This window comes from Pseudophryne corroboree, chromosome 3 (genome assembly GCF_028390025.1).
Source record: "Pseudophryne corroboree isolate aPseCor3 chromosome 3, aPseCor3.hap2, whole genome shotgun sequence".
Lineage (NCBI taxonomy): Eukaryota > Metazoa > Chordata > Amphibia > Anura > Myobatrachidae > Pseudophryne > Pseudophryne corroboree.
Genome location: NC_086446.1, coordinates 228,862,294 through 228,888,235, shown reverse-complemented (window position 1 = coordinate 228,888,235; position 25,942 = coordinate 228,862,294). Strand labels below are relative to the sequence as shown.

Below are 25,942 nucleotides of genomic sequence, written 5' to 3'. Positions count from 1 at the left end.
TACCCTAGTTTGTTTTATGAACCATAGTAGTGCCTTAGTAAATGATATGCCCCATGGTAGTGCCATGGTTTATTTTATGAACCATAGTAGTGACATACTTCACATTATGTCATATTGTATGACTGCCAGTACACATTATGCAACACAGTATCCACAACTCACATTATGACATACAGTGTCCCTAGTTCATATTATGCCACACTACAGTGCTCCACTTCATCTTGTGCCACAATTTAATGCACTCCAGTTAATTTTATACCACATTACAATGAGCAGGTCCCAGGGCATAACTAGATATAACGCAGGCCGCAAGGCAAATGTGTGTAAGGGCCCTATGTACTGTCAGGTGGGACAGAGGTCTTTTGTGCTCCTGGCTATGATGCTGGTGGACCAGTGGTAGAAGCTTGATGAAGAAAGCTGGGAGGCTTGCAGTAATTCTTGCGCATGAGCAGAAGTGGGAGGCTGGCAAGGACTGAAGTGTTGATAAATACCCAGATCAGAGGCGCAGAGTCTAACACGCTGGCGGTCTTCACTAGGGACTCCCGCAAAGGAATTTAGACTCAGCTGCGTCTGGCATGCAGGTCGCGACCCTCTCACTGGGTCTCCTGGTACTGCACCAGAATATCTAGATGAACGAGCTGACAAGAATAGAGTGGCACTGGATATAGGGCCTAATTCAGATCTGATCACAGCCACAAAATCTTTCTCTAATGGGCAAAACCATGTGTACTGCAGGTGGGGCAAATATACCTTTTTTCTTTTTGCAATGCCTTTGTTTTGTTATTTATTAGCAACAAATTAATGAAGCAGCTGAGCAATAGTTAGTTGCCCTAGTTGCTATTGGGGTTTTGCAGTGATATACAAGATTGATTGATTGATTGATTGATTGATTGATTGATTGCTTATTGACCTTTCCAAATGATAGTACTTAAGTCATTAAAATTGCAGCTATATTATATTATATTATATGAAGTCACAACCATCTATTTGTGTGAATTAACGAGCGTTTCCATATAAGCTGCAGAAAAGAAAATTGTGAAGAAATAATCGAATAATGGAATGAGGCTTTTACATTTATTACTAACACTTCTAAGCCACATCTTCTGTGCTATGGTGGTGGGAAGTACTGTAAATACATATATACTTCTATGCACACGTACCCCTGGCACAAATGCTAATGTTTTCATCTGGATGCATTTTGCGTATATAAAAGGAGATTTATGGTAAGACTTACCATTGTTAAATCTGTTTCTGCGAGGTACACTGGTTTCCACAGGGAATAACGCGGGGTGTAGAGATGGATCTTGATCCGAGGCACCAACAGGCTAAAGCTTTGACTGTTCCAATAATGCACTGCACCACCTCCTCTATAGCCCCGCCTCCAGGCACTGAAGCTCAGGTCTGTTAACCAGTCCAATGCAGTAGCAGGTAAGAGAGATGGTAGATGTTAGTCACATAGACCCACATTCTCACGACAGGAGAAGGGACTAGCGGCTAATGCCATACAAACCCAAAGAAGCTAAGTGCATCAGGGTAAAAACCAGTGTACCTCGCAGAAAGAGATTTAACAATGGTAAGTCTTACCATAAATCTCCTTTTCTGCAGCGGGGTACACTGGTATTCCACAGGGAATAACATCGGGGATGTCCTAAAGCAGTTCCTCATGGGAGGGAACGCACTGTAGCAAGCACAAGAACCCGGCATCCAAAGGAAGCATCCTGGGAGGCGGAAGTATCAAAGGCATAGAACCTGATGAACGTGTTCACTGAGGACTACTTAGCCGCCTTGCACAATTTTTCAGCGGACACACCACGTCGGGCCGCCCAAGAAGGTCCAACAGACCGAGTAGATGGGCCTTGATAGCAGCAGGAGCTGGTAGTCCAGCCTGCGCATAAGCTTCTGTAATCACCATTCTAACCCATCTGCCAAGGGTCTGCTTATTCGCAGGCCAGCCACGTTTGTGAAAACCAAAAATTACAAAAAGAGAATCTGATCTCCTGATAGAGGCAGTCCTTTCTACATATATACGAAGAGCCCGTACCACATCCAAAGACCGCTCTTTGGAGGACAAACCAGGAGAGATAAAGGACGGAATCACAATCTCTTGGTTAAGGTGAAAAGATGACACCACCTTAGGTAGATAACCAGGGCGAGTTCTAAGAACTGCCCGGTCACGGTGAAAAATCAGAAAGGGTGGATGACAGGACAAAGCACCTAAGTCAGACACGCTCCTAGCAGAGGCAATAGCCAACAGAAAAAGGACATTAAGCATAAGGCATTTAAGGTCCACAGACTCAAGAGGTTCAAATGGAGACTCTTGAAGGGCATTAAGGACAACAGACAGAACCCATGGAGCCACAGGAGGGACATAGGGAGGCTGAATCCATAGTACGCCCTCAGTGAATGTGTGAACATCAGGAATAGATACAATTTTTTGCTGAAACCACACCACAAGGCAGAAATGTGAACCTTGAGGGAGGCCAGGCGAAGTCCTAAATCCAGGCCTTGTTGAAAAAAAAGCCAGAAGTTTGGAAGTGCTAAACTTGTATGCACCATAATTCTTAGCAGCACACCAGGTGAAGTAAGAAATCCAGACCCTATAATAAATCCGTGCAGAAGCCGGTTTGCGGGCCTTCAACATAGTTTGAATAACCGCCTCAGAAAATCCTTTGGCCGTAAGGAGTGAAGCTTCAAGAGTCACGCCGTCAAAGCCAGTCTTTCCAGGCCCTGGTAAACACAAAGGCCTTGAAAGAGGAGGTCTGGGCATTGAGGAAGTAGTAGAGGACGCTCGATCGAGAGACCCTGCAGGTCTGAGAACCAATGCCGTCTGGGCCATGCTGGAGCGACTAGAAGCAGTATTCCTCCTTCTTGCTTGAACTTCCGTAGTACCCTGGGCAGGAGTAACACTGGAGGGAACATAACTGGCAGCAGAAAGTTCCATGGAATTGCTAGTGCGTCCACGAACACTGCTTGAGGATCCCTTGTCCTTGCTCCGAAGACCGGAACCTTTTGATTGTGTCGAAACGCCATCAGGTCTACATCTGGTAGATTCATTCGTCTTATCTGGATAGACTGGTTGTACAATTTACCACTTTCCTATGTGACCAAAGTCGAATCCTTAGGGCTAGGACCGTCTCCCAAGATGCATGCACTGTATTTTGTAAATAATTACCGGATCCACAAATTGATGGGCATCAGCATTAGGACAAGTCCATTTAAAGCTGCAGGTGTGGGCCAGACCGGTTGAATGTAATTTATCCAGTGATGGGAGAAAGAGTCCAATTTTTGCCAGGGGATGACAGGAGTCCTGTAGGTCTATTTAGAAAGTGGAGTCCGGATAGATGTAGGATGAGCTCAACGCGTTTCACTGGCACAAATACAATCCAGCTTCCTCAGGAGCATAAATCCTATAAGCACTGGGTACTCTATTTATACCCTTCTTAATGATTCAGTGAACATCACCTGTTTAATCAAAAAATACATCGAAGCAAACCATCCATAAAAATAATATAAAAACCTTACAATCAAAATCATGATAATCATATCTATTCGTACAATAAATATCGACTAAAAACGAGTATTATATCCTTATTTATTAAGAGAAAACGTTTGACAGTATAACTACAACCTACTGATCATGTGATGTATCACATCACATGATCGGCTATTCTGGCAGTCCCATTGGTCGAATAACCTGCCCACGGTCATGTGGTTCTAATCACATGACCGGGTGTCATAAATCCCCTTCGCCTGGGGTTCGCTGGTGTTCTTTGTGGGTGTTTAGAGTGTGAGTCCATCCTATTGGTCTGAATGATGACACGTGACAGAGTGCGCATTTACATCACGGAAGACGTCGTTCTCTCGGTCACATGACCGCGCCGTCCGTGTGTCACTATATCCTCGTCAAACACCAGAGGCCGGAAACACTTAACAAATAACCAAATAAGGATGTTACTCACACTCCGGACCTTCCCCACCATAACTGTTTATTGGTTGCTATGGAAACCCGTATACAAAGGGTGATAAACACATATCCAATTGGTATAGTAGTATTCAGTAATCCAATTTGGTATATCCTTATACTATTTATATATATTGGTAACAGAAAAAACACACATAGAGAGATCTTCCATAGGCAATAGATAATTCTTAACTCACTCACATTTCAATATGCATTTCATATCCATGCAAAAGGGCTGTATAATCCAAATCTCCATATACAGTACAGTTTAATCCATTATATATCTCTCCTGATCCCACTGATCAGTTATGAATGCAATGTTTTATAATTGTAAAAAAGAAGAAGAACATCATAAAGGCTCCCTATATATTACATATGTTATGCTATATATGGCATCACAATCACCATATATATGTCAAAACAATAATAATAAATACCCATTCTGGGGCTCACCCTTTCCTATAATCGACACAAAGTGTTTGAAGGCAGCCATGCACAAAAACCTATCTGCTGTATGTATATGTAAATAGTCCCCCTGAATAGAGGCCATATTCCTAGTATTCCAGCACCTTAACAAGTGGTGTGCCCCACATATGATCTTCCCTTAGCCCCCTAAATGACAGAGTTCAATTCTATAGCTTCATTCAGTCCATCTGGATGCAAAGAATTAAATTTGAGCATCCAGAAGACCTCCCTACGACATAACTGATTGAACCTATCTCCCCCCCCCTATCTGTTGGGGCGATATGTTCAAGACAGTTAATGGACAGACAAGCGGGATTACTTCCGTGTTTGTCCAGGTAATGTCGTGATACACTGTGTGCCCCAAATTTCCGTATTATGTTTCGTCGATGTTCCATGAATCGTGTATGGATTGCTCTTGTTGTTCTGTCCACATAATTCAGGCCACAGCCACATGTTAACACATATATCACGAACTTGGAATCACAATTCATGAACGATTTAAGGAAATATTTCTCTTTAAAACATGGAATAAAGATGCATATAGTTTTGCGTTCCATGTGCTGGCACATTGTGCATCTGTTTTTTTCACATCTGTGGAAGCCTACAGGTTTTGTAGTTAACCAATTCGAGCCATCCTTCTTTCCTTCCGTTAATGCAGGTCTAAAATGACTCGGTGCCAAAATTGTCTAAAGGGCCCTATTCTTTCTATATATGATCTGTAGTTTATTAGGCAAAAGGCTTCCCAAAATGTTATCTTGTTTCAATAGCCTATAATTCCTACCTATGATGGTTTTAATGTCATTGGCACAACTATTATACTTACAGATAAACGCCATCTCTCTATCTTTTGTGTTCTGTTGAATATCCTTACCAGAAGATGAAAGAAGTAGATCTTGTCTATCCATATTTATAACTTCCTTCAGTGCCCTATCTAAGATACATTGTGGATACTCTCTATTTTTGAGAGAATCTATCAGTTCATTGGCCTGTATTTTAAAAGTATCTATATTCGAACAATTGCGCCACAGTCACATCAGTTGTCCCTTGGGTATGTTGTTCTTCCATGGTGCATAATGGGCACTTTTATAATGTAGATACGAGTTGGTGTTAACTGGTTTGACAAAATTAGACATAATGATTATATTGTCTCTAGTCTCAAGTGTCACATCCAGGAAGTCAACCCGGCTCCTATTGTAATTATAAGTGAAATTAAGATTGTGCAAATTAGATTGAAGGTGAGAAACAAAGGAAGTGGCTGAAGAAAGATCCCCATCCCAAATAATAAATAGATCATCTATGTACCTACCATAGAAGACCAGGTTCGCCTCCCAGTCCCCACCCCACACATGGGTGTCATCAAAGTCACCCATGTAGAGATTGGCGTAACTGGGGGCGAACCTGGTCCCCATGGCGGTACCAGTGAGTTGTAAATAATATTTGTGATTAAAAAGAAAATAATTGTGTGTAAGAATAACTGAAATACATTGCATGAGAAAGGACTGATGCTGTTCTTCAAGAGCATGCGTCCTACGTAACATCTCTGAAATGACTTTGATGCCGGTTGTGTGAGGGATATTAGTGTAAAGAGCCTGCACATCCAGTGTCAGGAAGGCATAGGTCTCCTTCCACTGGATGTGCTGTATTTTATTCAAAAAATCTTTAGTGTCTCTCAAATATGATTTTAATAATGGTACATGGGGTTGAAGAAAAGCATCAATATAAAAAGAAAGATTATAAGTGAGGGAATTATTACCAGAAATAATAGGGCGTCCCGGGGGTGAAGTGAGGGACTTGTGAATTTTTGAAAGAAAGTAAAAAGTGGGGGTAGTGGGGAATTGTGGCAACAGGAACCGTAGTTCCTCCCTGGATATGACACCCAGACTGAGACCTGACTCTAACAAAGTTTTGAGTTCCTGTATATATCTAGATGTAGGATCCTGAGTGAGAATACTATAGAACTTATTATTCTCTAGTTGACCAAGGGCCTCATTAAGATAGTATGACCTGTTCATAATGACCAGACCTCCGCCCTTATCGGCCTCCTTGATAATTATTGAGGTATCTTGTGTCAACTCTTTGATTGCTCGTCTCTCCTGTCTGGTGAGATTAGAAGAAAATTTGGAATTATCTGTATTACGTCCTATCAGTTCCTTAAAATCCTCCAGTGTTATTTTGTAAAAAGATTCTATGCAGCTACTCTTAAATGAGATAGGAAAGAATTCAGATTTACATTTAAATTTGGGCCTTTCCCGCTGTATATCATACATTTTCTCTTCTGTCCTAGGTGTATCTGTCTGTACATGGTTCTCATCCCATAGCTCTTCGAGTACCGCCAACATTGGATGATCTGAACTATCCAGAACTATGGGTAGAGAGTCATCATTCTTAGCCTCTAAATTTTTCTTAGCAAAGTACCTCTTCCTACACAGGGTACGAATAAACCTATTAAGGTCAACATAAAGTTCAAAAATAATCGGGCCACTGGTTGGGGTGAATTTTAAGCCTTTTTCTAATAAAGAGAGTTCCGACTTTGATAAAGATCTATCTGACAGATTAAAAACGCTAGATGTAGATGTAGAGGAATTGGTCTTCACATCCTTCTTGGATTTTTGTGTCCCATGTCCTCCTCCTCTACATCCTCTATACTTAGATCTCTGCCTCTTTTGGGGGTTACTCTTTGATCAGTGTCCAGTGTCCACCTTACATTGGTCTTTTGGCGGGCTCCTAAAAAACTCGCCTTCTGTTCGTAATTCTCACTGTCTCTGGGGGTATATTTAGCATAACCCTTATTTGAACCTAGTCTATTTCTGTTAAACCTATTCATATTGGATCTATTTGGTGAATCAATGTCACTGTCTCTAAAGTCTACCAATGGTTGGAACCTGTTCTGATGTGTATAATCTCTCTGACTTGAAAAAAAGAGTTCCCGCCTCTGTGTTTTATATCTATCCTGATCCTGCTGTCTATTATCTTTAGAGTGTGTAGTGTTATCTGTAGAACCACGTTTCTGTTTAAATGTATGGACTATATTGTTCTCGTAGTCATATAGATCACGCTTAAATTTCCTTTGTTTTGTTTCCATAAGTCTCTGTACAAATTTAATAACCTTTTCATTAACAACTCTGTCCTTCCTTTCAAACACTTCCTCATCTCTATATTTTTCCATTGTTTTCTTAAGTTCCTCAATTTCTTTTTCAATTGAAGATACCTTACTGTTTCTGTATCTGATAATCATCTTAATTAGTTCCAGAGAACAACTATCTAGTAGTTGGTCCCACTCCTTTTGATAATTTACATCATCTTGAAAGATGGAGGGTTTAAATAGCCGAAGGCCCCTAGGGACCATTTTCTTGGTGATATATTGTTGGAGATTGACACTGTCCAACCAGTTCCTAGATTCGGCTTTAAGAAGACTTTCTAATCTATAGAAATCTCTAGTTAAGTCTGGTTTATCAGATACAGATTGTTTAACATTAAAATCACCCAAATTGGACCAATAGGACTGCCTTCTGTCATTACGTTCCTTAACATTAGAAAAACAGCTCATGGTTTGCAGCACTTACTGACCAAAACAAGAATTACCAAAAATAGAAAGATATGCAAGTGCGCAACCAACAGCAGCAGGTATGAGGAAGGTCAGATCCTCAAATCTGTTAAGGTGCTGGGATACTAGGAATATGGCCTCTATTCAGGGGGACTATTTACATATACATACAGCAGATAGGTTTTTGCGCATGGCTGCCTTCAAACACTTTGTGTCAATTATAGGAAAGGGTGAGCCCCAGAATGGGTATTTATTATTATTGTTTTGACATATATATGGTGATTGTGATGCCATATATAGCATAACATATGTAATATACTGTATAGGGAGCCTTTATGATGTTCTTCTTTTTTACAATTATAAAACATTGCATTCATAACTGATCAGTGGGATCAGGAGAGATATATAAAGGATTAAACTGTACTGTATATGGAGATTTGGATTATACAGCCCTTTTGCATGGATATGAAATGCATATTGAAATGTGAGTGAGTTAAGAATTATCTATTGCCTATGGAAGATCTCTCTATGTGTGTTTTTTCTGTTACCAATATATATAAATAGTATAAGGATATACCAAATTGGATTACTGAATACTACTATACCAATTGGATATGTGTTTATCACCCTTTGTATACGGGTTTCCATAGCAACCAATAAACAGTTATGGTGGGGAAGGTCCGGAGTGTGAGTAACATCCTTATTTGGTTATTTGTGAAGTGTTTCCGGCCTCTGGTGTTTGACGAGGATATAGTGACACACGGACGGCGCGGTCATGTGACCGAGAGAACGACGTCCTCCGTGACGTAAATGCGCACTCTGTCACGTGTCATCATTCAGACCAATAGGATGGACTCACACTCTAAACACCCACAAAGAACACCAGCGCACCCCAGGCGAAGGGGATTTATGACACCCGGTCATGTGATTAGAACCACATGACCGTGGGCAGGTTATTCGACCAATGGGACTGCCAGAATAGCCGATCATGTGATGTGATACATCACATGATCAGTAGGTTGTAGTTATACTTTCAAACGTTTTCTCTTAATAAATAAGGATATAATACTCGTTTATAGTCGATATTTATTGTACGAATAGATATGATTATCATGATTTTGATTGTAAGGTTTTTATATTATTTTTATGGATGGTTTGCTTCGATGTATTTTGTGATTAAACAGGTGATGTTCATTGAATCATTAAGAAGGGTATAAATAGAGTACCCAGTGCTTATAGGATTTATGCTCCTGAGGAAGCTGGATTGTACTTGTGCCAGTGAAACGCGTTGAGCTCATCCTACATCTATCTGGACTCCACTTTCTAAATAGGCCTACAGGACTCCTGTCATCCCCTGGCAAAAATTGGACTCTTTCTCCCATCACTGGATAAATTACATTCAACCGGTCTGGCCCACACCTGCAGCTTTAAATGGACTTGTCCTAATGCTGATGCCCATCAATTTGTGGATCCGGTAATTATTTACAAAATACAGTGCATGCATCTTGGGAGACGGTCCTAGCCCTAAGGATTTGACTTTGGTCGCATAGGAAAGTTGTAAATTGTACAACCAGTCTATCCAGATAAGACGAATGAATTTACATTGCCATCTAGTGGTATTAGGGATATATTCCTTTTTTTAATTGTTTTATATATGATATGATAATAAATTGTTCATAATTTTATACATGAAGCAACCCATCTTTGTATTAATTTGTTAGCCAGCGCTGGTATACATTTCTTTATACTCTAGTTTATATTTGTGGATCTGACCTTCCTCATACCTGCTGCTGTTGGTTGCGCACTTGCATATCTTTCTATTTTTGGTAATTCTACATCTGGTAGACCCCACTTGTCCACAAGGAGTTGGTAGACCTCCGGATGAAGACTCCACTCCCCGGCGTGTACGTCCTGACAACTGAGGAAGTCCGCTTCCCAGTTGAGGACACCTGGACTGAACACTGCTGATATTGCTGGCAGATGGCGTTCCACCCATCGAAGAATTTTTGTCACTTCCATAATTGCCATGCGGCTTCGAGTGCCACGTTGATGATTTATGTACGTCACCATGGTGGCGTTGTCTGATGTACTTGAACAGACCTGTTCTGTACGAAAGGCAGGGCCAGTGTCAATGCATTGAACACTGCCCGCAATTCCATGATGTTTATCGGGAGGATAGATTCCTCCCTGGTTCACCGACCCTGGAGAGAGTGTTGCTCCAACACCACGCCCCAACCCCGCAGACTGGCATCCATCGTTAGGAGGATCCAGTTGGAGATCCAGAAGGGACAACCCCTGCTCAATTGTTGGTCCTGTAGTCATCAACTCAATGACAGACTAACCTCCAGAGTCAAGGAGATCATTTGAAACCTGATCCGGTGAGGCAGGCCGTCCCACTTGGAAAGGATTAACCTCTGCAGAGGGCGGGAATGAAATTGAGCATACTTTACCATGTCGAAAGCCGATACCATGAGGCCTAGTACTTGCATCGCCGAGTGTATCAACACTTTTTTGCGAGAGAGGAAGCATCTGATTCTGTCCTGAAGTTTCAGGACCTTCTCTGGAGACATGAACAAACGTTGGTTGTGTGTGTCAAGTAATGCCCCCCGGTGCACCATGCTCTGAGCAGAGACCAGTGAGGATTTCTTCCAGTTGATGTGCCACCCGTGGGCTTGTAGGAATTGGACCGTCAGTTCCAGATGATGGAGGAGAACCTCTGGGGAGTTCGCCAGGATCAACAAGTCGTCCAGATACGGCAGGTTCCTGATACCCTGAAGGCAGAGAAGGGCCGTCATGACCGCCATGAACTTAGTGAAGATCCGAGGAGCCGTGGTCAGGCCGAAATGCAAGGTTTGGAACTGATAATGAAGATTGCCAATAGCAAACCGCAGATATTGCTGATGCAACATGGCACTAGGTATGTGTAGGTAAGCATCCTGTATATCCAGGGATACCATATAGTCCTTGGGTTCCAAAGCCAGTACAATAGAGCGCAGAGTTTCCATATGGAATTTGGACACCCCCACAAATTTATTCAAAGATTTGAGGTTGAGTATAGGCCGGGGAGTATCCATTCAGCTTCGGAACTAGAAACAGCATCCAATAGTATCCTCTGCCTCTCTGAGACAGAGGCACCGGCACTATCACTCCAGTATCCAGTAGGGATTGGACAACCAAATGTAGAGTTTGTGCATTTAACGGATCCGAAGAGATACCCGTTGAGCAATACTGGCGAGAGGGACGTCTCTTGAAAGAGATTGCATACCCGTGAGAGACCACTTCCTGCACCCAGGCGTCCGAAGTGGTCTTTAACCATACCTGGGCGACCTGCAGAAGTTGGCTTCCCACCCTGGGGTCCCCCAGGAGGAGGCCCACCCTGTCATGCAGCAGGCTTGTCCGGTTTGGAAGCAGGCTGACGGGCGGCCCAAGAATGTTTAGGTTTGGGCTTAGAGGACTTGGAAATGCAAGCCTGTCTCGGGTACGCCTGACCCTTTGCTTTATCTGGAGGTCGAAAGGAATGAAAAATAGTACTCTTAGCCTTCGGAACCGAAGGATTAGTACTTGGGAGAAACGCAGTCTTGGCCGACGCCAAGTTGGTCACAATCTTGTTCAGATCATCTCCAAATAGTATATCTCCCTTAAAAGGAAGTACCTCCACGGTCTTCTTAGAGTCCAGGTCCGCCGACCAGGACCGTAAACACAGAATCCGGTGAGCCAGGATAGACGTAGTAGATGCCTTGGCCACCATAACGCCTGCATCAGAGGCCGCCTCCTGAATATAGTGGGAGGCTGTGGTAATATAGGACAGATATTGTCTGGCAGTGTCAGAAAAATTCAGAGGTAGCTCTTCCTCAATTCCTTGAACCCATGCTTCAATGCCTTTTGCAGCCCAAGAGGCTGCCATAGTGGGTCTATGTACAGCACCTGTAAGAGTATAAATAGAGTTCAAGCAACCCTCCACGCGCTTATCCGTCGGTTCCTTCAAAGACGTGACGGTGGTGATAGGCAGAGTAGATGACACCACAAGACGGGCTACATGTGAATCCACTGGTGGCGGGATTTCCCACTTGTTACTCAACTCTGCAGAGATAAGATAACGAGCTAGGATCTTTTTAGACAGGGAAAATTTCTTTCCTGGAGAAGACCAGGATTCCTGACATAAGTCAATTAAATGGTCAGAATATGGTAAGACTAATTTAGTAACCTTCTGACGTTTTAACTTATCAGGTTTCTTAGACGCATCAGGAGGGTCAATCTCATCATCAATCTGCAGAATCAGCTTGATAGCCTCCCCTAGGTCAGGAACATCAACCTGTGTTGTAGAATCTTCATCAGAAGCAGCAGTATCAGCATCTGATGGATCAGTATATTCCCCATCCGAATCGGAAGAATCATCCAAAATATTAGTGGATTGTGAGGAAGAAATGGCCCGCTTAGATGCCCCTTTGGTCCCAGTAGGGCAAGGGTTAGGTTTTTGTCTAACCAAGGGCTGATTTAATTGCTGTAACTGGGTTGACAGAGTATCCGCCCATGGTGGATTAACTACAGGGACAATATGTGGCTGTAATGGCAAAGGAGGTCCCACAGGAGGCATAAGTCTTGTTACAAGCGTAGTCAGCATATTTGAAAATGCAGCGCAAGGTGGATCTGCCACAGGTGCTGCGGGCTAACTAGAGGGTGCAGAACACCCAGTACCTGAGCCCTCAGCAGAAATCATTTCCTCAGATAAATCCGTGGCACCAGCACTGCATGATGCAGGAGCGTCTGTGGATTTCCCACCCTGTGTAGCAGACATTATTGGGAATGTAGCCTTAGGGAATATCAGTACACTATAGCCAGACAAACACAATACCTGACAAAAAAAACCAAAGATATGTGACCGCAATTGCAGAGCACAAAGAGAGGATTTAAGTGGTATGAGCTGACTGAAACACACAGTGAAAAATACAAAACAGTATATCCTGTGGAACACTATATGGTATATGAGACCCTGACGATCTTAGTTCCCCAGGGTACAGGATATAGTGATAGCAATATGTATGATACACAGAAAACAATCCACACGGCAGCTATAGGCACACACAGTCACAGGTACAATGCAGAAATTATTACATATAAAAAATAAAACTGCACTGGACTAGTAATACTACATATAGAAATGTATGCATTCAGAAATAACAATGCACAGTAAACACTGGATGTATATCACAGCATACTTGTACTAAATATTCATTTAACAGTACACTTGTTCTTAACTAACGCTGTCTAAATGACATGTTGAATACTTAAGTGTCGTGTAAATGCACAGCGCTGATGAGACAGGCGGCTTTACAGAGGAGACAGTGCCCATCAGTCCCGGAGATCAGCGCAGCTCTGTGAAATGGCGCCCAAACGCTGACAGGGAGTGAGAGAGAGAGAAAGATGCAGGTCCAGGGCGGGAACACCAGCTGTAGATGTCGCCTGGATCTGGGGGATGGGCTACAGGTCAGCACCTTATCCCCTCTGCCTAGCGCAGCCCTCCCTGTTAGTGATCTGCACTGCAAAAAGAGGATTTAAGTGGTATGAGGTGACTGAAACACACAGTGAAAAATACAAAACAGTATATCCTGTGAAACACTATATGGTATATGAGACCCTGACGCACTTAGTTCCCCAGGGTACAGAATATAGTGATAGCAATATGTATGATACACAGAAGCTATAGGCACACACATTCACAGGTACAATGCAGAAATTATTACATATAAAAAATAAAACGTGGCAGTATGCAGCGCCGCTGGGGGAGGTGATGGAGCCGCAGCACAGAATGTCAGCTTGACATACACAGCATCTAGTGCCTGTGCTGTGGCCCTTGAAGTCTTCTTTCTTCTTAAAAAGCTCTTATTAGGGCTGCCTAGCACAGCCCCCCCGTTAGTGACCTACACTGCAGGCACCAACTTACCAACTGAGCTCCAGTGCCTGGAGGCGGGGCTATAGAGGAGGTGGAGCAGTGCATCCTGGGAACAGTCAAAACTTTAGCCTGTTGATGCCTCGGATAAAGATCCAACTCTACACCCCAATGTTATTCCCTGTGGAATACCAGTGTACCCCGCTGCAGAAATTAAAAATGTTTTATGTGAATGCCCTGAGAGCATATGTGAGCACCTATAGATAAGCTGCTCTATGTATTGCTCTCTGTACATACTGTAGAGAAGGCAGACCATGTTAGATGACAGGTTACATTTTCAGAATCACTAAAGCACTTACTCTTTTTGCCCCCATTGTATGGGATCCACTTTGCAGTTGGCAAATAGGTGAGGATTGTACCTGACCTCCACATACACGACTCCTTCTTTAGCTTTCATTTCTACAAATTCATAGGCAATTCTTTTCACTGCTTCGCGGTCACCTCTAGTCATAAGAAAGAAATACACACTTTTCTTACCATTGGCAGATTAGTTGCTTTATGTTATCTTAGCTGAATGACTTAAATAACCAGATTACATTTTACTTAATAGTGGAAGCTAGCAAGTATATAAAGTCTAAGCCATAGATTTAGCATTGTGTGATGGTTAAGCAAACACAGGGGTTCAGTATTAAATAGGGGGATGCCGGCGATCGCATGACTGACATGAATGACATCGGCATCCCGACACTGAAGATCCCAATTGCGTATTGGATTTTATACTCCCCTATCCATCCAGGGGTGGCAGCTACAGCTAACCCTCCGAGGATGTCTGCTACGACTAATCACTAGGGGGGCTTTAGCTAATCACCCCTTCCCCCCAGTGCCTAACCCTAACCCTCCCCGGGCCCTAAGCTTAACCTGTTCCCCAATACTCACCTTCGGTCTCCTGAGTGGTGTCAGGATTCCAGTGTTGGTCACATGACCACTGGTATCCTGACCACCGGGATGCCAAACACATCCCATACAGAGTAGTGGCAGCTTCTGTGGGTCATGGTGATATAGCTAATCAGATTCAGATATGGTGTATCCTGCCTATACACTTGGGGTGGGATGGATCACGCATCGCATTTTCAATGCTCTACATCTTGCCACTGATCATATGCATAGCAGAATTTAGTAACACAGTAGAAGATCTGCAATTAAAACCGCAAAGGACAGCTCTTCCAATAAGAGCTGTAGTTTGCGGCATGAGGACTTCTGGGTTTATAAGCCCAGGAAATATTCTGAGCAGGCGTGGTTGTTGGCCAGTGCATGCGTGATCCACATAGAATACTAGGAAGGGGGGTCCTACTGGATCCATCTCGGGAATTCTGCTGTGAGAAGCCCACAGGCTTCTATTAGGCAATGCCATCTATAGATGACATTGCCAATCGTGAACATGCTCTGGAAAATTTCACTTTCTTCAGCTGGATACATATGGGGAATGTGGTCAAACCACTGAAAACTTTATTTACGGAGGTTTGACTGCATTTTTGAGGATCCTGCCCTTGGTCTATAGATTTGAGTGAAGCTGGTCAGAGTAGGGTAAGAATATGATCATGACAATTATTCTTTTGTAACATAATGAAGCATCAGCTTTAAGTGTTGTTTCTACTGGGGTGCAAATACCCTGGGCTATTAGATGTATATGCCTCTGTTTAGTTGTGTTCCTGGAAACTATATTCAGATATTGGGGTTAAGGAAATCCTGAGCACCTACAAGACATAATGCAGGCATTGTGCTTTTTCTTACATACAAAATCACGATGCAGTCAAAATGTTGACTGTTGGGAACCTGGTGTTCAGGAGGTCGATGCCGCAATCCCGACAGCTGGCTTTTTACCGACGGCTGGCAGCTCGACACCCTCCCCTAATTCCCACTCGGTTGGTGAGTCCATGCCACCAACTAAGTGGGACCAGAACCTGTGGTGAGTGAAGCTCGCTGCTGGGCCCGCAGCGTGGCAAGCTCAGCGATCCCACAAGGGGACTCGCTGCCTCGCTGCCAGAATTCCAGCAGACGGGATGCCGCTGTCGGTATACTAACAGCCGATATCTCATCTGCCGGTATATCATACCAGACCACCAAAATCTTTAGTGGAAAGAGATTATGGAGAAACAGTGCAACATTTTGGGAAAAGGACTTCTCTTGGTTAGGCTGTTTTACTCTGAGGTGTAACTATTCCTGTATGATGTGTAACTCTCATCTTCACCCTGTAACACATGCCATAACTAGTTCTGCATCCTGCACAGAACAAGTAGGCACTGATTTGTAGAGACAGACAATAAATGTCTGAGCCTGACAAAGCATGATTAGAGCAGGCACCATGTCTCTGTGTAAATGCCCTCAGATATTTATTTCTTGTTCCATGGTAATAATTGACCCCTAGCTCAAGATCGCCCTCTGGAGATAGTCTGTGATGTGATTATACATTACATATGTTTTATGATGAAGCAGACATTTCATTACGGAAATGTATAAACTTACACAACTGCTGGCATGTAATGATGAAACTTGGAGAGGAATTCTGTAAGACTTCCTGGCTTAGTGCAAACCACATTCTTCATAAGAGTTTCAAGATTTTCAAAAATATGTGATTCCATTTGTTTCTTTCTGAAATCAAGATATATACATTGTTGATTCATAATTCCTCAAACATATCTCTTTGTTGGAGTAATGGTTATTTGCTGAACAAAAGAAGATGTATTTCTGTATATTGTTATATGGTGACATTTTTTCAACAAAGCAGCCAATAGAACAGGTCAGGCAAAGCTAATCCACAGCTAGCTTTATTGCAATTAACAAGAAGAACACGTTATAGTGAAATTTTATATTATAACTTGCCTGGCTTTAATTAAACGTTAGAATTTCTGTTTCTATTATAAAGTGACCTAGTGCCTAGCCCATACACAAAAATGTTGACAATAAGCAATTTTCTCCAAGTCATGCCTCCCTAATTCAGGCTTTGCTTGCAGATGTCCTACCTTTTCTTTTCTTTTACTTCTTACTCTATCTTTTCTATATACCTGTTGCTCATACAGGTTGAGTATCCCATATCCAAATATTCCGAAATACGGAATATTCCGAAATACGGACTTTTTTGACTGAGAGTGAGATAGTGAAACCTTTGTTTTTTGATGGCTCAATGTACACAAACTTTGTTTAATACACAAAGTTATTAAAAGTATTGTATTAAATGACCTTCAGGCTGTGTGTATAATGTGTATGTGAAACATAAATGAATTGTGTGACTGTAGACACACTTTGTTTAATGCACAAAGTTATAAAAAAATATTAGCTAAAATGACCTTCAGGCTGTGTGTATAAGGTGTATATGAAACATAAATGCATTCTGTGCTTAGATTTAGGTCCCATCACCATGTTATCTCATTATGGTATGCAATTATTCCAAAATACGGAAAAATCCCATATCCAAAGTACCTCTGGTCCCAAGCATTTTGGATAAGGGATACTCAACCTGTATTATCATCACTGTCACCATCAAACTTCTCTCCTCTTCTTCTTTCTTTGGCCTCTACTAGTGAACATCCTCATTAACCTCCTACAACAGTCCATCCCTTAATCACTTCTTCTCCTACATCAGTTCTATCACAGATTTTTCTGTATTTTGGAATATTTGTACGCCATAATGAGATATATTGGTAGATGTGACCTGAGTATAAATACTAAATTAATTTATGTGTCATATACACCGTATACACACAGCCGGAAAGTGATTGTATACAAAGTTTTTATTAATTTTGTGCATGAAACAAAGTTTGTGTACATTGAACCTCAGAGAGCAAAGGTGTCACTATCTCAGTCTCACTCCAAAAATATTGGATTTTGGAATTTCAGATATGGGAGACTCAACCTGTATAATATTTAAATGTATTAAATTTTACCTGTTGGTCAGTCAAACCTCTGTGATATACTCTAATAATTTAGTCTGCACTAGTTAATGGGTGCTCTGCATAGCATTAGGGAATGGGACGTACCTTAGTATCTGCACGGCTGCTAGGTATAAAGCAGTCGCAACTGGATAGGCGGGTTATGTGCTCTTTGGTGTGACTTTAAAAAAAATGTAATACTATTCTTACAGTTTGATTTTATTGTTTTTGCTGCTCATGTTTAAAAACGTGATACGTACAAGAAAAAAAAATATTAAACAGAAATGTTTAAAGCTCTCTTTTTAAAAATTGAATAGAGTCTGTCGATGGTGTGAAGCTTAGGGTTCCGCTGCTACATGAGGTTGTGTACAGCTGTACTCTGGTGATTGCATGGGCACAAGCTGTCTAATCTGTCCCTACGGCTTCCTACCTAATGCAATAGCCAGAACCGCATATTTGAAGCAATATTACAGAAACACTGGCATATCTTACAACTTGATAAACAACTCAGACAAGCTTATCAAATTCCAGAACTGCTCACATTACCTTCATAGCTTTCCTATCCAATTATGGCCCTCATTCCGAGTTGTTCGCTCGCTGCTAATTTTAGCAGAATTGCTGATAGGCTAAAATCCGGCAGTTCTGCACATGCGTATGCACAGCAGGGCGCATGTGCTAAGCAAATTTACACAAACTATGCTATTTTACTCACAGGCGAACACAGCATTTCAATTGCTCTGCTGATTGACAGGAAGTGGGTGTTTCTGGATGGAAACTGGCCGTTTTCAGGGAGTGTGCTAAAAAACGCAGGCGTGCCAGGTGAAAAGGCAGGAGTGGCTGGAGAAACGGAGGAGTGGCTGGTCGGACGCTGGGCGTGTTTGTGATGTCAAACCAGGAACTAAACGGACTGAGGTGATCGCAATCTAGGAGTAGGTCTGGAGCTACTCAGAAACTGCAAGGAAATTGCTTTCGTTAGCAATTCTGCTAATATTTGCAGAATTGCTAATCTTTCGTTAGCAATTGCTAATCTTTCGTTAGCAATTCTGCTATGCTAAGATACACTTCCAGAGGGCGGCGGCTTTGTGTTTGCATTTCTGCTAAAAGTAGCTAGCGAGCGAACAACTCGGAATGAGGGCCTATTCCCCCACAGAACAGTCCACACTTATCCTCACATATTTTCTTTCTTCACTCTCCTTTCCTCCGGACATTAGTCGTCACTGCCCACCAAGAACCTTTACAATCTGGTGGACAACTACGCAATAGATAGCACCTATCCTTGTGTATCAATGCCTATTTCCCCATAGAATGTAAGCTTACGAGCAGGGCCCTCCTACCTCTATGGGGGATATCCAATTACCCCCGGTAAAAAATCGGGTCCGAAAAACTGCTGTTTTCGGCTGTTTTTCTGACTTTTTTCTGATGTTTTACTGATTTTTTTTACAGGCTACCCAGATTGATCGCCTGTAAAAAAAAAAAAAAAACCTTTCTCCTGCACACACACAGGTTCAGTGAAACCTGTGTGTTTTCGTGTGAAACAGCCCTGTTTTCGGCTGAAAACGGGGCTGTTTCCGGGGATTCTGATCCGGCAGGTGAAACAATATCCCCGATAAGCTGCGGCACGTGCCGGCTTATCGGGGCTAATTGGATATCCCCCTATGACTGTTTGTTTTTACCCAGTTTTGTCTTCTAATTGTGTCCAGTTGTAAAGCACAACGGAAGTTGCTGTGCTATATAAGAAACTGTTAATAAATACAAAACTGTTAATAAATTTATTCAAGAAAAAAACAAAAATCATATTTAAGGCAAAAATCCTAAAACAAGAATTGATTGAAAAAACTTTATTCCACAGAAAAATAAATCAAAACTGAAAAGGAAAGGAAGTTTCTATTGCTTAAACCGGATTCAGTATGATTTACCTGACAGCGGCATCCAACCCGCCAGAATGCTGGCAACGGGGCAAGCACAAAGAGTCCCCTTGCAGGCTTGGTGGCTTTCTGCACTAGCCACAGGATCTATTCCTACTCTATGGGTGTCATGGACAAGTTGGAATAGTCCTGTTGCACCGGGATTCCGGCTGGCGGCATTGTTGGCTGATGGGATTCCGGCATCGGTATACTGACCGCTGAGATCCTGACAGTTGGCAAATTGAATGCATCTCCTTAAACTGCCTAGCCCAGTGGTTCCCAAACTTTTTTGGGAACCAATGGGCTAGGCAGTTTAAGGGGATTTTTTGTTGTTGCACCCCTAGGTTAAAAGTGTCTTATTGAGAAATTCAGATAAAATATTAAATTAAGTAGATTGTATTTATATGTCATCCTTAGGTTCAGTTGTGTGGTGAGGGACAGGATTCACTTCTGTTTGACTACATATTTTATCATTGACAGCCACAAGAACTGGTTTGCCTATTACATTGACTGTAAATCATTTGATTTGGTCCTGGACCAACAACCAAGGGGGCACCCCTGCAGTACTCTGAGGCACCCCAGGGTGCTGCGGCACACAGTTTGCGAACCACTGGCCTAGCCTGTAAAACTAGAAAGAAAACAAACACCCAACAAGTTACATTATTTCAATCGAATGTAACAAAAAAATACAAAATGAAGGAAAGAATAACTTGTGAAACAGAAGGCATCATCTACTTACTGGAATGTCTCTGTGGCTACCAGTACATAAGCAAACAAAAAGTAAATTAAAGACCAAGATAGCTGAACACAAGGGTGTAGCTACCATAGGTGCAGAGAGTGCAGCTGCTATGGGGCCCAGAGCTGAGAGGGGCCCATTTTCCCTGTCAAAGTTCCCTGTGTTATATACATTTTTCTAAAATTTGGGTGTTACATACAGTACAGCAGGGGCCTTTACAGACTTGCCTTTGGGCCTGCAATATATCTAGGTATGCCACTGGACCTATTCATTGTAATGTGGTATAAAATTAACTGGAGGGCATTATAATGTTATATGCTGTAATATGAACTGGGGGCAATATAATGTGGAACAATATGAAGTGGAGACACTATAGTGTGACATAATATGAAGTTGAGGCACTACTGTGGGATATAATATGAACTGGAGGGCATTATAGTATTACATAATATGAACTGGGGCACTGTAATGTGGCACAATATCAAGTGGAGGCACTGTAGTGTGGCATAAGAACTGGGTACACTATGACATTATGTGATTGGGGTACCATGTGGCATAATGTGTACTGGTAGTCCTACAATGTGACATAATGTGAACTAGGTCACTACTATCGGGTATAACATTAACTAAGGCACTACTATGGGGCCACACATTAAATAGAATACTACTATGGTATAAAAACTGATCTAGGGCACTATTATGGGGTATACAATTAAAAACAGCTGCAGAGAGGCATTTCTCGAGAAGCATTGGGACAGGGGCCCCTTGAAAATGTTGCTAATGGGCCCACAAAGTTCTAGCTACGCCCCTGGCTGAACACATTTTTAACATTAACAAGGACTATTAACACATACAGTGGGGCAGATGTATTAAGGCTAGAGAAGTGATAAAGCAGTGGTAAGTGCAAGGTGAAAATGCACCAGCCAATAAGCTCCTGTCAGTTTACATATTGGAGCTGATTGGCTGGTGCATTATCACCTTTCACTTATCACTGCTTTATCACTTCTCCAGGCTTAATACATCTGCCCCAGTGTTATAAACATAACTCAAAGAAGATCCAACCAAACTTAAATTTCTGGAAATTCAAAGAATATCCCCAAACTGGAGGGTGGGGGTGGGGTGGGGGTGGGAGGTGGGGGTTAAGGGTATTGACCTTTCACAAGCATTATGAGGAAGGGAAATTAAATGGATTTACTTCCTGTAAACTCTACAACCAACTGGTCTAAATATTGACTTTGAGTTTAATGCATTTCTTTAATACTGTTATTGTGAAATTGATCACTACACATTGAACCAAATAGTGTTAATCTATAGAGGTTTATCGAAGCTCGATAAATACACTCATATGTTCATTCCCATGGGCAGCAAATGCAGGAGTAGTAAATTAAAACCAATATGGCTTAATAAGAAGGTTAAGGAGCAAATGGAAATTAAGAGGCGTGCTTTTAAAGCATAAAAATCCGACGGCAAGTAGGGGTCATTCCAGTACTACAAGGAATGTAACAAAAAATGCAAAAAAGAAATCAGAGCAGGTGCATGGCCTGTGTGCTGAGAAGGGAGGATGCCTTTCTTCGGAGCTCCTGTCCCATCACATTATTGTACCCTCAATACCCTCTCCCGGGGCTCCTGATCACCCTCATCTGCACTCCTCAAAACACCACATATCTTCAGTCACAGGTGGGCCAGGTCCACGGAATCGGGGACCAGTGCTTGCACGCTCCTGTGGGTTGTGGCCTGCCCATCTCTATCATGCCGTGACCTCACCTACCGCCGGTGCCTGGGGCGGACTTCCAGAGTGCCGGGATCGGCGCTACTATGCCTGCTATGGAGATTCCCAGACCCCGCTGCTATCCCCATTCCGGCCGCTGACCTCCATCGCCACCCTCACCGCCAGGCGGTAACTACACTGCCTGGCTCCGCAGTGTCTCTGGCCGTTGCCCGTCCTGTTTCCCAGTTAACGCTGCAGGACGCAGGGGGGCTCAGAGGTGGCGCCCAGGTCTCTGGCCGGTCTGTGTCTGGCACTCCACACTTGTGTGCCTTGCTTGCAAGTTCCTGAGGAGGGGTGAGCGCTATAAGGAGTAATACCCCCATACTTGGACATCTTGAGGCTCCCTTATCCTGCATCCCGGGTCTGCAATTACTCACTGTACTTACTCCAGTAACACCACCCGGTGGCCCCCCATGGCTATTCTTTCACCGCTGGGGCTATATATGTATATGAGGCTCACCTCATCTTGAGGCCTGGCCTCCTGCCTCATAGATCTGCCCAAGCTCACCCCAGCATCCTCACCCAGTGACCCCCCCCCCCACCTGGCTATTAACTCACTGTTAGATGTAGATGTATAACTAAGGATCCTCAGGATCATATACAGATGCTGCTGCAGTTTGTATATCTCCCCCCCAGCAAGAAGCTGTGCAGTAGTATTGGTGGGTCCGTCACAGCGGTGCACAGGTCACTGGCTAGTCCGTGCCTGTCGCCTCACACTGGTGCATACTACCTGCATGCCCGAGGGAGGGGTGAATACTACAGGGGGTGACACTGTTACTCCTATCGTGTGTGTGTCCCGCATGTGCTGGGATCTATTCCCTGAGAGTTGCTGCAGCCTCCATTAACGGTCCTATTCCATGACAGCTTTAACCAATGATCCAAGGACTGATCCCACTAGTTCCGTCAACCGTATCACCCCTGTTCCCTTTGGATAGCCTATTACCATCAGTTCCCCACGTATTCTGGCCAGATTGTAGTGCTTACTGAGTGGAACTCAGCTTTAATGATGGGCTAACTCCACCTCCATAAGCCCCGGGTATTACTTGCTATAGAGAAGTTACCTTATCCTCCTCCCTTCCATATCTGGTCCCGTCTCTCATATACACAGCCATCATTATTTAAGTCTCCGTGGACTCCTTTTCTACTTTAAAGCAAACCAGGTTCCTACCTCATACGGTCCATCCCCTACGGGAGACTTTATTCCCCAACCCTGCTCTCCATTTTTCCTGGTTCCAGCTCCAGTATGCCTAAGCATAAGAGGTCCGGCTCTCAAAACCTTGTCTCCTACTTTAAAGCAAACCAGGCTTCTGACCGCAAAAATCACCTTCTACACCTTCTCTGGGTGGTACCTCTGAAGTGGACTCTGACCTGGAAGACCCGACAGCTCCCTCTACCAAAGCTGACATCACTGCTATTTTCAAAAAAAAAAAAAATTTCCGCCAGGCCATCCATGACGAGGTATGCACGACTGTCTCTGGCCTGTAATCAGAGATATCCGATATTGCTACCAGGGTCGACGCTCTTGAGAGGAAACAGGAAGAAATTATCAGCTTTCAACAAATGTCTGAACAAGATAATATTCAACTTAACCGTGACTTTGTGTTGATTGCCGACAATCCAGAGGATCTCGATAATAGAGGGCGTCAAAAAACAATCTTAGGGTCTGCAACATCCCAGAATCAATTGAGCCCGTCCATCTTGAGGATTACTTGCTACGTCTGGGTGCACAAAAGACGTAGCAAGTAATCGCCCCTTCTATACTTGATGATATGCTTCTCTTGGACAGAGCACACCGGGCCCTCAAACCTTGCTCTCAGGCTCCTGCCACCCCGAGAAATGTGATCCTTCGTTTCAACTATTTCAAGGCAAAGGATCAAGTCTACTCCCAAGCCCCACGCTCCCCTGATATTGCCTTTAAGGGGGCAAAACTGCTCATATTACAGGACTTATCTCCTCTTACCTTGGCTAAACGATGAGAGCTGAGGGATATTACCAAAATACTGCGGGATCATAATATCCGGTACCGCTGGGGCTTCCCTTTAAGTCTACAAGTGAGCATTGATGGCAAAATCATCTCAGCATGGTCTCCTGATGAGGCCCTCTTCTTGCTCACTCAGCTACAACTGCCGGCTTCCCGATCCGCTGCAACCAGTATATCCAAAGATGTCAATTCAACATCCTTGCCTCAAAGGGCACCGAGAAAAGAATGGCAAACAGTCGGCCCACACTCCACTCCTGCAACGGTGACCTGATTATCCCATTATCTTTATGTTCTTCACCTAACCTCCCTATATAGGATTTGGATCCTTACCCTGGACTCATCTCAATGTCATGGGTTCTTATTGAGCTGAGGCCTTAACCGTAACATTTTGATATGTTCTAGTGCATATAGTTTACTCCAAGTTTATTATGTTATTCCCAATATATTTCTATTTGTTTATGTTCATGGCATCACCAATTACTCATTGCAGCCTCTACCTTATTGAACCTGTATCTGTACATGACATATATGGCCAAATGTCTGCATATTTATGCCTTCTGTTCTCCTTGTCTCCCCCTTCCACCACCCCCATATTTTGGAGCAATCTCGATTGTGCTGTTGGGACTGTTTTTATTTCGACTGTTAGGTCTTATTTCCCTTATTAATGTTAGTTGAATAACCTTCCCACATGTTACTATTATGCTGTACTCTCTTGTTTTCTAAGCATTTCTCAGATTTTTCTTATTTCCTATTCCCTTCAATTCCCCCTAGGAGGGGGAGTCTAGTTCTCCCTCTCCTGGCTCTTTGACCGTGCACTCCATGCGGTCATTATGACCAGCTGCGGACACCCTAGGCTGCCCAGCCAACTCTTTCCATGGGTCCGACAATGTGGATGGGATTTTTTCCCAGCGCACACCTTTTCCAGACCTCTCTTCCCTTCTCTTCTCTCTTCTTCCTCTTTTCTTCTATTTTCCTTCGGCTCTCTTTACTCTCCTTTTTTTTTCTTCTTCTCTGGGTTCTCTCACATTCTCTGTACTTGCTTAATACACTAAGGGGGTCATTTTGAGATGATAGCTAGCTGCATTTGTTCGCAGCACAGCGATCAGGCTTAAAAATGGAAGTTCTGCGCATGCGTATGCTGCACAATGCGCACGCGCAACATACGGGCACAACAAACGATGCAGTTTTGCACAGGGTCTAGCGATGCATTTCAGTCGCACTGGTTGCCGCAGAGTAATTGACATGAAGTGGGCGTTTCTGAGTGGCAACTGACCGTTTTCAGGGAGTGTTCATAAAAATGCAGGTGTGCCAGGGAAAACGCAGGCGTGGCTGGGCGAAGGCTGGGCGGGTGTGTGACGTCAAATCCGGAACTGAATAGTCTGAAGTGATCGCAAGCGCTGAGTAGGTTTTGAGCTACTCTGAAACTACATAAATTTTTTTTGCAGGCGCACTGCGATACAACCGTTCGCACTTCTGCTAAGCTAAGATACACTCCCAGTGGGTGGCGGCATAGCGTTTGCATGGCTGCTAAAAACTGCTAGTGAGCGATCAACTTGGAATGACCCCCCCAAGTAACACATCATGGCTATTAAAATTCTGACATTCAATGTCAGAGGTCTGAACTCACCTCAAAGACGTTCTACACTGTATCGCACTCTTCGTCGCCTTCAAGGTGATATTATATTTCTCCAGGAGACTAATTTCACTGGTTCCCATCATCCAGAACTCAAATCTAAATACTTTCCACACGTGTGACCCATCTCGTAAAAA

At 43.2% G+C, this 25,942-nt stretch overlaps 1 protein-coding gene across 6 annotated transcripts in view; it reads right to left on the bottom strand.

Annotated features, from left to right (window-relative positions):
- Positions 1-25,942, bottom strand: part of LOC135055160 (adenosine deaminase-like) — a 233,970-nt gene that overhangs the window by 69,284 nt on the left and 138,744 nt on the right. For all 6 annotated transcript variants that reach the window (XM_063958873.1, XM_063958870.1, XM_063958871.1 and 3 more), the window contains 2 exons: positions 16,381-16,506; positions 14,217-14,360 (listed from right to left, as the gene is read on the bottom strand). In XM_063958873.1, the coding sequence (XP_063814943.1) occupies positions 14,217-14,360; positions 16,381-16,496 (260 nt within the window). In that variant the 5' untranslated portion in view covers positions 16,497-16,506. The remainder of the gene's footprint in view (positions 1-14,216; positions 14,361-16,380; positions 16,507-25,942) is intronic.